The sequence below is a fragment of the Salmo salar genome, chromosome ssa10, assembly GCF_905237065.1.
Source record: "Salmo salar chromosome ssa10, Ssal_v3.1, whole genome shotgun sequence".
NCBI lineage: Eukaryota > Metazoa > Chordata > Actinopteri > Salmoniformes > Salmonidae > Salmo > Salmo salar.
This window is the reverse complement of record NC_059451.1, coordinates 40,673,765-40,685,191: the sequence shown is the minus strand read 5'-3', so window position 1 is coordinate 40,685,191 and position 11,427 is coordinate 40,673,765. Positions and strand designations below refer to the sequence as shown.

The window sequence follows — 11,427 nt, the reverse complement described above, 5'->3', positions numbered from 1 at the left end:
GATAGATGTGACCAAGGTCGCTGAGACACGGGAAACGGCAAGAGCTTCCCTGCTGGAGCATTCCAGGGGGACTTGGTTTGAGCACATACGGAACAGGAGTTGACATACCGAGTGACATCCTGCACCAAGGTGGGCCACCAGTACTTCTCAGCGATGGAGTGGATGGTGTGAGAAATACATGGATGTCCAGCGATGACAGCTGTGTGAGCCCAGGTCAGCAGCCGATCCCTTATCCCTGTGGGAACGTAGATGCGCTCAGGAGGACAATTCTGGGGTGCGGGCTCCCTCTGAGTCTGGCGGATGTCCACATCTACATCCCAAACCACTGGACCTACGACTCGGGAGGATGGTATTATGGGTGCCCTCTGGACAGGAACCTCTCCCGATAGGTTAGCGTGAAGGCAAACCTGGTGAAGAAAAGTCCCCACCTGGCTTGGAGCGTATTCAGTCTCCTCGCTGTCCGTATGTACTCTAGCTTCCGATGGTTGGTGAGGATGACGAATGGTTCCTTGGTGCCCTCCAGCCAGTGTATCCAGTCTTCTAATGCCAACTTCACCGCCAGAAGCTCCTGATCGCCGACGTCGTAATTCCGCTCTGCGGAGGACAGTTTCTTGGAGTAAAAAAGCACAAGGATACAATTTCAATGGTTTACCCTGTCTTTGTGACAAAACTTCCCCCACACCCACCTCAGATGCGTCTACCTCAACGGCAATTGGTAGCATGGGATCTGGGTGTTTTGCAAGGGGGCGGAGGTGAAACGCCCCTTAAGGAGATGAAAGGCCTCATCGGCTGCTGGAGACCACACCAACCTGTGAGGCCCACCCTTGAGGGAGGTGAGAGGGGCAGCGACGGCGCTGAAGTTCCTGATGAAGCAACGGTAGAAGTTGGCAAACCCCAAAAACCGTTGTAACCCCTTGATGGTGGTTGGGACTGGCCATGACCTTACCGCATCTACCTTCTTGTCCTCCAGCTTCACTCCCTGTGGGCTGATTTGGTAACCCAAGAAGGATACAGCCCTCTGATGGAATTGGCACTTCTCTGCCTTGAGGAACAGGTGATTGGCCAAGAGGCGTTCCAGGACTGCTCGAATGTGGGTGATAGGGATAGGATAAAGTAATCCTTCTAACCCCCCCCCCTTAAAAGATTTAGATGCACTTTTGTAAAGTGGTTGTTCCACTGGATATTATAAGGTGAATGCACCAATTTGTAAGTCGCTCTGGATAAGAGCGTCTGCTAAATGACTTAAATGTAAATGTAATGTGATCTTCCAGGTTGGTCAAGAAGATCAGGATGTCATCAATGTATACAATCACCTGACGTCCGAGCATGTCCCTGAACACCTCGTTGACGAATGCCTGGAACACTGACAGAGCATTGGCTAAGCCAAAGGGCATAACCAAGTACTCGTAGTGACCAGACATTGTGCTGAACATAGTCTTCCACTCATCCCCCTCCCGGATGCAGATGAGATTTTAGGCGCTCCACATTTCCAGTTTGGTGAAGAACTGGGCCCCTCAGTAATCCTCAGTAATCGATACATGGGCGTAATCCTTCCTCCTTCTTGGCCACGAAGAAGAAACCAGCCGATGCAGGAGACGTGGATGTGCAGATGAAACCCTGTTGGAGCGCCTCTTGAATGTAATCCTCCATGGCCTGGGTCTCAGCCATAGACAGAGGGTATGGCATTGGCGCCAAGGGAGGCAGAGTATGATTTTGTGAACTGGTGCACTGGTGACGAAGAAGGGGATGTTCTCCTGGTGATTGGACTCCACAGTGAGGGTGAGTGGTTGAGTGATGTGTGATGGTTCCAGATCCTAATGGCCGACATTCAAAAACTTGAACCAGGAAAGGCGAGGAGAGCGGGTAGATGGTAATGTTGAGGGAGAAAGCAAGGGTCTGATCCATAAAGTTCCCCGCGGCGCAGGAATCCACTAAAGCTGTAGACACAGTACATGAGGGACCGTCAGCCAGAGTGATGGACACCAAAAAGAGTACAGCAGGAAGAGCTGAATCTAGAATACTCACTCCTGGTCCAGGGGATGGAACATCACGTGACCATCCCTCTGCTCTAGTGGATCCCGGATTCTGGACACCGCTGGAGTACCGGACACCGCTGTACCGGACACTGCTGTACCAGACACCGCTGGAGCTTGTGCCCTCCTTGCCGACAGTACAGACATAGCCCCAGCTGTATCCATCTGCGTCGTTCAGCCGCATAAATGCGTGTAATCCCTACCTCCATGGGTTAAGGCTCTGATTCCAAGTGTTCGCCGAAGGAGGGAGAGAAGCGATGAGAATGCCGACACTCCCGGAGAAGGTTATCCAGACGGATGGCCATCGCAATGAGTGCGTCCAGGGTAAGGTTGTCATCACGACAGGCCAGTTTTGTCTGGACCTCCTCGTGCAGACCTCTTCTAAATAGGGTGCGAAGCGCCAGCTCATTCCATCCACTGGAAGCTCCCACTGACCGGAAGATGAGCGCATACTCAGCAGCCATCTGATTCCCCTACTGTAGCTGAAGCAGGCGCTCACCTCTCTCTGCCCTCCGCGGGATGATAAAAAATACATTTAAACAGAGCCATGAACCACTCATAAGAATCTAGCTCCTCCTCTCTCCCAGATGGCTGTAGCCCATTCCGATGCATACCCGGTCAGCAGAGAAATAACCATGCCAACCTTAGACCTCTTGGTGGTGGGGGCTCCCAACTGGTGTGAAAAAATAGATGGAACACTTTAGGAGGAAGCCACGGCATTTGGATGGTGTGCCTTCGTATTTCTCCGAGAGGGACAGGCGGGCATCGGTAACCTGAGCAGGTTGCTGAATAGGCTGTTGTGCTGGCTCGTTGGGTAGACTGGCTATAGAGTATCCTCCACTGCTGGACTGCAATGTCTCTCGGGGTGTTCGAGACGTGGTAGACTGCCGAGAACCTCTTCCATGGCCGTCCCGAGTTGAACCAGCTGAACCAGGAGCAGGAGAAGATGTGACATCTGCAGTGCTACTAAAGGTGCTATCTAGGACTTAAAACGGTCCTTCGGCTCTTCCCATAGGAGAACCCTTTGAAGAACAATGTTTGGTTCCAGGTAGAACCCTTTTGGGTTCCATGAAGAACCCTGTCCACAGAGGGTTTTACATGGAACCAAAAAGAGCTCCTATGGGGACAGCCGAATAACATTTTTGAAACCTTTTTTTCTAACAGTGCCGTGATGAGGTTTCACTAAGTCATTGAGTCAAAGCAGACCCAGGCATCGTCCCTGACATGAATAACTGTGTCTGTCTGCACTGTCAGCACCCAGGCTGAGTTAAGGAGCTGCACGTGATTTCCTTTAAAACCAAAGAGCTGGCAGCAGATGAGTATGCCTGTCATGGGAGGATTTATTTACGCCAAAATCACATCTCAGACATTCCCCTGGTGGGATGGGGAACGCAGGCCAATAAGCTGACGAGTTGTGATAAACACGAAAGTAATTAAAATGAATGAATCATTTAAATGCATTTGTGTTGTTTCATGGGCCATATACAACAAACGAAGCAACAAATGCATTAAGACAATACAAACAGTCTGAAAGAATAGACAGTGTTTTGTTTTCATTCTGTCTTGCTTCATAAGGTTGGTTCAACAGGTTGCTTCAGCAGGTTGGTTCAGCGGCAACAAGCTTCAAAGTTGCTAGGAAATGGGGAGGGGGGTTTCTTTTTACGTGGCCACTTGTGCCCAGGTTAATGAGGCCACATTGTTGACAAAAAAGGCATCCAAAAAAGTTAATGAATCCATACAGCCAAATAATAAATAATAATTTATCAATAATTTATTTCCATACATATACATATGTACTGAACAAAAATATCAATGCAACATACAACAATTTCAAAGATTTTACTCAGTTACAGTTCACATAAGGAAATCAGTCAATTTATGTAAATTCAGTAGGTCCTAATCTGTTGATTTCTTATGAATGGGAATACAGATATGCATATGTTGGTCACAGATACCTTTTTTTTAAAGTAGGGCCGTGGATCAGAAAAGCAGTCAGTATCTGGTGTGACCACCATTTGCCTCATACAGCTCGACATATCTCCTTCTTATATAGTTGATCAGGCTGTTGATTGTGGCCTGTGGAATGTTGTCCCACTTCTCTTAATTGGGTGCAAAGTTGCTGGATATTGTCGAGAACTAGAACAAGCTGTCGCACACGTCGATGGGTGAGTATGCAGGCCATGGAAGAATTGGGGAATTTTCAGCTTCCAGGAATTGTGTACAGATCCTTGTGACATGTGTTGGAATATTTTTTGTTCGGTACAGGCTTCTTTCTTTTCATTCTGTCATTTAGGTTAGTATTGTAGAGTAACTACAATGTTGTTGATCCGTCCTCAGTTTTCTCCTATCACAGCCATTAAACTCTGTAACTGTTTTAAAGTCCCCATTGGCCTCATGGTGAAATCCCTGAGTGGTTTCCTTTCTCTCTGGCAACTGATTTAGGAAGGACGGCTGTATCTTTGTAGTGACTGGGTGTACTGATACACCATCCATAGTGTAATTAATTACTTCACTATCTTCAAATGGATATTGAATGTCTGCCATCTACCAATAGGTGCCCTTCTTTGCAAGGCATTGGAAAACCTCCCTCGTCTTTGTGATTGAATCTGTGTTTGAAATTCACTATTTGAAATTCACTATTCGACTGAGGGACCATACAGAAAATTGCACGTGTTGGGTGCAGAGATGAGGTAGTCATTAAAAAATCAGGTTAGTCCATTCAACTTATTATGTGACTTGTTAAGCAGATTTTTACTTCTGAACTTACGTATTTAGGCTTGCCATAACATAGGTGTTGAATACTTATTGACTTTTCAGCTTTTCATTTTTAATTAATTTGTAAAAAAAAAAAATTAAAACATTATTCCAATTTGACATTATGGGAAAGTGTAGGCCAGTGACACAAAATCTGATTTTAATACATTTTAAATTCAGGCTGTAACACAACATCATTTGGAAAAGGTCAAGTGTTGTGAATACATTCTGAAAGTATTGTACCTAGACCATCTAGTGAGATGTGCCTCTTGTTAAGTAAATCAGGTGTTAAATGAGTTGAAAAGGAGATTGGAGTGCCTCTTTAAGAAGATACATTTTATAAATATGCGGGGTTTAGACTTAACTATGACTTTATGGCTGTGTTAACTATTGACTACCCTAAAACTGGCAAGATGATCCCTCATCATCTGAGCCATGTTGTGCTTTCATTAGGAACCTATCTAATGTCATGGAACTAGGTGTAGCAGTACACTGAACTTATCTGACCATAGTTATGAAGAATAGGCCTGTCAAGATGATGTATGGTCTATAGCAGGGGTATTCAACTCTTACACCACAAGGTCCTGAGCCTGCTGGTTTTCTGTTCTAACTGATAATTAATTGCAGACACTTGATGGTCCAGGTCTAAATCAGTCCCTGATTAGAAGGGAACAATGAGAAAACGCAGTGGAACTGGCTTCAAGGTCCAGAGTTGAGTTTGAGGGGTCTATAGTGTGAGATTCAGACCATGTAACATGTATGTGGTGTTTGTATTGTATGCCACGGTTAACCACTGTAACACTTCTGCATATTGTGCATTATGTTTTGGGAAATAAAGCATGTGGTTGTGTTCCGTAAAGCTTGTGTGAGGAGTGTGTGGTTGTGTCCAAAATGGCACCCTATTCCATATATAGTGCACTAAGGTCAAAAGTAATGCACTATATTATAGGTGAAAGGGCGCCATTTCGCTTTTCCATATAATATAATGCATTACTTTTGACCGTCGTGCACTATATAGGGAAAAGGGTGCCATTTCTGTGTTTTGACAGCAGGAGGATGTGCTGAATGAAACACTCGGAGCTGAGAGGAAGAAGGAATTAAGATACATCTCCAATCTTCGCTCTCCACAAACCTCAAATGATGAAGTGTGTTATGCCTGTGTTATTGAGGACACTGTCACCATAGGAGCAACGGAACGGAGAGCAAGGGAGGGAAAAGAAACAACATGTCCCAAATGGTATCGTATTCCCTATACTGTATAGAAGTCATGCACTATAAAGGGAATAAGGTGCCATTTGAAAAGCATCCACAACGTTGTTTGGTTGTTTTATGTTTCCAATTATTGATTTATGATCAGAATCAGAAATAGAATATTGCTGCTTCGTGAGAATGGTCGACAGCGGAATGCTGAGAATTATTTATTTATATATTTATTTGACATTTTTATGACAGGATTAAACCCCTTGAGATGAGAGATAGAGATCTTGTTTCCGAGGAATTTATAGCGGTACGGCTGACACAGAGAGAAACTGAGACAGACAGAGATAGACTGAGAGAAGGTGAGACTGAGAAAGAATGAGAGGGAGAGGGAGAGAGACAGGGAGAGGGAGAGACTGAGAGAGGGAGAGACTGAGAGAGACAAAGAGAGTGAGAGACTGCCAGACTGAGACAGACAGAGAGACAGACAGAGAGACAGAGAGAGAACGAGAGAGACAGAGAGAGAGAGAGGGAGAGACAGAGAGATGGAGAGACTAAGAGAAGAGAGAGGGAGAGGGAGAAACTGAGAGAGACAGAGATTAGGGAGAGACTGAGATTGAGACAGATTGAGACAGTCTGAGACAGAATGAGTGAAACTCAAACAGACAGAGACAGACTGAGACAGACAGAACGATACAGTGACAGAAAGAAACTAAGACAGAGACAGAGACAGGGAGGGACATACAGACCAACAGAGATATATTGAGATAGAGGGATAGAGGGAGACAGAAACACTGACACAAAGTGAGAGAGACTGGGACATCTGGGCCCTGGTCAGAAGTAGTGCACTATATAGGGAATAGGGTGAGAAGAAGTGTACTATATAGGGAATAGGGTGGGAAGTAGTGCACTATATAGCGAATAGGGTGCCATTTGGGACGCAAACAGTCTTGGCCATGTGCTCCATAAACATCTCTGTATGAGCAGCCAGACCAGGCAGCATGTAATCTAGAGGCTGTATGTATTCACAGCTGGACTAACACAAATGGACAGGACAGCCACCCATACAGGCCTCAGGATAGCAACCTACATGACAATGGCACCCAATGGTACCTACATGACAATGAGCTGCACACGTATGCAAAGACAGGCAGACAGACAGACAGACAGGCAGGCAGGCAGGCAGGCAGGCAGGCAGGCAGGCAGGCAGGCAGGCAGACAGACAGAGACAGACAGACAGACAGACAGACAGACAGACAGACAGACAGACAGACAGACAGACAGACAGACAGACAGACAGACAGACAGACAGACAGACAGACAGACAGACAGACAGACAGACAGACAGACAGACAGACAGAAAGCACACAAAAAAACTGACGAAAAGAAAACAAAAAAGGAATATGCCAAGTAACAAGAAAACTAATCTTAGCTGCATATGTTTTCTTGCTATTCTGGGGGTATTTTCTTACCCTGTGCTTGTTTTTCATAATGCAGTCTCAACACTTTTTCTGTTTCTCTGGTGGAAATCGGACAATGGTCAATACTGATTGCTTTATTTTTTCAGGGTTTTACGCCTCTCGCGTTTGTTATTGTAGGACAGGAGGGTATGCAGGACCAGGGAAGCTGCTGAGATGGCACAATCCCACCATTTCTGTCTAATAATTTGAAATCCTGTGAGGTGTGTGTGTGTGTGTGTGTGTGTGTGTGTGTGTGTGTGTGTGTGTGTGTGTGTGTGTGTGTGTGTGTGTGTGTGTGTGTGTGTGTGTGTGTGTGTGTGTGTGTGTGTGTGTGTGTGTGTGTGTATACTGTGCAGTCTGCCCTCCATGTGCTCAGGGAGGTGCACTCTCTCTGTGGTCTATCTGTGTACTGGTTTGTGCTTGACATGCTGAGAGGGATGGAGGCAGAGACATGGAACAGTGGAGATACGTTCTATGTTCCAGAACTCAGCAGGTTCCACAACCCAGAACAGTAAAACAATACCTCCCTCTGTGGCTGCACCCCCCACGGCTCACACACACACACACACACACACACACACACACACACACACACACACACACACACACACACACACACACACACACACACACACACACACACACACACACACACACACACACACACACACACACACACACACACACACACACACACACACAAATGACTATGTTTAAGTGTGTTGAGGAATGAATCCACCTACACACCTGCCCAAAAGAATGTAGACATGGGCGGTGTCTTTAGTGTGTGGGGGGCACCTCCCATGGAGTGCTGTGCTGTGGACCATGGCGAAGTGGCTATCCCTGTGGTGGAGAAGTTAGGGTTGTGTCCCAAATTGCACCCTATTCCCTATAGTGCACTGCATCTGACCAAGGCCTCGTTTCCCAGAGCCTTCGTAGCGTTAAGATAATCGTTAAAACCATCTTTAGTAGCCGAGATGTTTCCCAGAGCCTTCGTAAGTAACGTGGCTCTTAAAAACCTTTGGACATCTACGAGTGATTCAGACCACTCGTAGAGCAGCCGTTAGGCTTCTTTTCAGCCTTACTTCACAATATATCATTATAAAACAATTTAGAAGTGTTTTGTTTGAATGGGTATAATTATATGATGATAAATATTTAATTTGGGTAATGTATAGGATCTAATGTAATATTTGGAATATGCATTTGTAAAACAAATCCAGGTTTTATCCCAAGCTGAAGCTTATCCATACAAATTGGAAACACCTGGAACACTATAAAAGTCAAACCATTGTCAGAGGTCAGCAGAACAACAATAATACAGCATGGCTGCTATTTAGTGAATTTTTGCTCTCTAACATAACCGGCGGCGCCTGCCGCGCAGTGAATATTGTTGGTGAATATTGGTGAAAATTGGTGAATATTATTAATGCATATTATTTGCAACAACCTGAGCCGAGTTACAGACTCACAATGACGGGGCTATCTTTCAAAACTACAGGCTCCCACGAGACGATACTCAGACTTCTCGACCCTTTGTCTCCCTTAATCAGCCGTCCAACCAGATGAAACTTTGAGCTGAGTGCTGAGGTGCAGCTTCTAACAGCCTTGCACTTTTACGCAGTAGGGAGTTCCTCGAGGTCCTTATGGATGGACACCGCCTCATAATGTTTTTTTAAATAAGAAAACTAAATTATGTGCTGTAAAGGGTTGGTTACTGTATATATATGTGGGCTATAATGAAACTATCTGAGGTAATTATATTGTGGTGCAGTGTGTTAGAGCACTGCGGAAGAAAGAAGACAGCTGGTGTTCAAATCTTGAAATCAATGAACATTACATGACGAAAATGGTTAGTTTGTAGATTATGGTGTTATTTATTTTCATTCATAAAAACTACTATGCGAAATGCATAGGTCATGAATGTGGGCTATTAGCGGAATCGATTTCAGCATCAGGGAACTGGACCGCTCCCACAACGGGATCATGTGAAAAAACGAACACTCCCCAACGACGCTGTTAGCTGTCGCACTTACAGGTTCACTCTACGTGCTTGTTTGGGAAACACACTTAACAAGTTGGCTCATAAATAACGATGCATCTGGAATGATCATCGTAATGCTTGAGTTACACTGCAACTGGTAAACGAGGCCCAGAGCCGTATGGGCCCGGGTCAAAAGTACTGCACAATATAGCAAATAGGGGTCAAAAGTAGTGCACAATATAGAACATAGCGTGCCATTTGGGACACATATTGGAAACTGTTTAAAATGGCCAGCAGGAAAACCACTGGTATAGCCAGCAGGAAAACCACTGGTATAGCCAGCAGGAAAACCACTGGTATAGCCAGCAGGAAAACCACTGGTATAGCCAGCAGGAAAATCACTGGTATAGCCAGCAGGAAAACCACTGGTACAGCCAAGGGAAACTGATTCAGACCATATCTAGTGTTCTGTTTATGTGAAAAACTCTAACCCTATGGGACCGGTGTCCCAACCTATATTAACTTTAGTCCTGGACTAAAAACACTTTCAATTATGAATGTAGCATACGTTTTGGCCCAGGATTAGGCATAATCTGTGTCAGGGAAACTAGTCCTATATGTTTCACATTTTACTTGGCTCCTAACTCTAAATTAAATAAGATTATTACCTGCTTTAATCAATTAAAATACAACAAAATAGTAGGCCTATATACTAAACATTGTGTACAAAGTGATAGTTACACAATAAATACTGTAAATTCATCGAATAGGCCTAATCCACCTGTGAATCGGTTCTAAACCGTTATTAATGTCATTCGCGAGCCTGTGTCGTCAACGTCTGCGGTTCCTCTGGATCGGGGCTCTCCGTTTACATTATTCATACGGAGGGTGTGACTTGTTGGCTCTTTTTCCCGCCTGTATAAAACGACAAGTTCGCTTAAAAGAAAATACAGATGGAGAAGTCTAGCCGGTTCGCTGTGACACAGAGAGTCCCCTTAAGCTTACGTGACAACTCGCATACTGTCCCTTTGTGACCAGTTTATCGGCAGAATGCCCGGTCTATGCGTGCTTTGTCTCACTGCGGTGCTCGCTGCATTCACCCGGTTCGCGGAGACCGTGGGACCGGTGGTCCGATGCGAGCCGTGTGACGCCGGGGCTCTTATGGAGTGCAAGCCGCTGCCAAAAGACTGCGCAGAGAGGGTGCGGGAGCCCGGCTGCGGGTGCTGTCTGTCGTGCGCCCTTGCTGAGGGTCAGGCGTGTGGAGTGTACACCGGGCGCTGTGGCTCCGGGCTGATTTGTCAGTTCCAACCCGGGGAGACCCGACCACTGCAAGCCTTGCTAGAGGGAAGGGGAGCGTGCTCCAGCGCCGCGTCCAAAAAACTCAACACCTTTCTGCTCCCCGCGCAGAAACAAGGTAAGCGCCTCACAGTTCTAAATGTCGCTCTTTCTATGAAGGTTCTGAGCTGGGTTGGTCTGTTTCTGTTAGAGAACCACTGTAGTCTTAGGGCTATAGGCTGCGGGTTGATGTTGGTGTGACTCATGCCACCATTTGCGCACGTCATGGGTTACTTAGGCTTACTCATTAAATATCGATGTGGGTTAATTTGTGGCAATCGGCAATAATAAGACACTCGGTGGACTGTGGCTGCCGTGGGGCCGGCTCTCCATGAGCGCCGGACGGTATGCCTCCCTCTAAGTGTCCGGTGCCCGCTACAAATAGCAACAGTGGCCCTGCGGCGGTTCAGAGAGGCTTGACGCTTAATACGATTATGTGCATTACAGTGCACATAAGGGGATAATAAAATGTTGGGTATTATACATTAATGCTATTAGTATCGAATCAATGTTTTTTTATTTGCAGTGTGAGGTTTAAGTATATAGCCAATATGTCAATACGTTTTGCGCATCGTAACCTATTGCCAACATATCCATGGCGCACAGTATATATGGGCCATATAGTAATTAAACAATAGAAAAACGCATTGAAATTCATAATGTT

The 11,427-nt window shown here is 45.7% G+C and overlaps 1 protein-coding gene across 2 annotated transcripts in view; it reads left to right on the top strand.

Moving 5' to 3' along the window:
* The first annotated feature begins 10,336 nt into the window (after window positions 1-10,336).
* igfbp3 (insulin-like growth factor binding protein 3) overlaps window positions 10,337-11,427 on the top strand; it is a 38,682-nt gene continuing 37,591 nt past the window's right edge. The window contains exon 1 of one of the 2 annotated variants that reach the window (XM_045687203.1): window positions 10,337-10,842. In XM_045687203.1, the coding sequence (XP_045543159.1) occupies window positions 10,479-10,842 (364 nt within the window). In that variant the 5' untranslated portion in view covers window positions 10,337-10,478. 2 annotated transcript variants of the gene reach the window in all.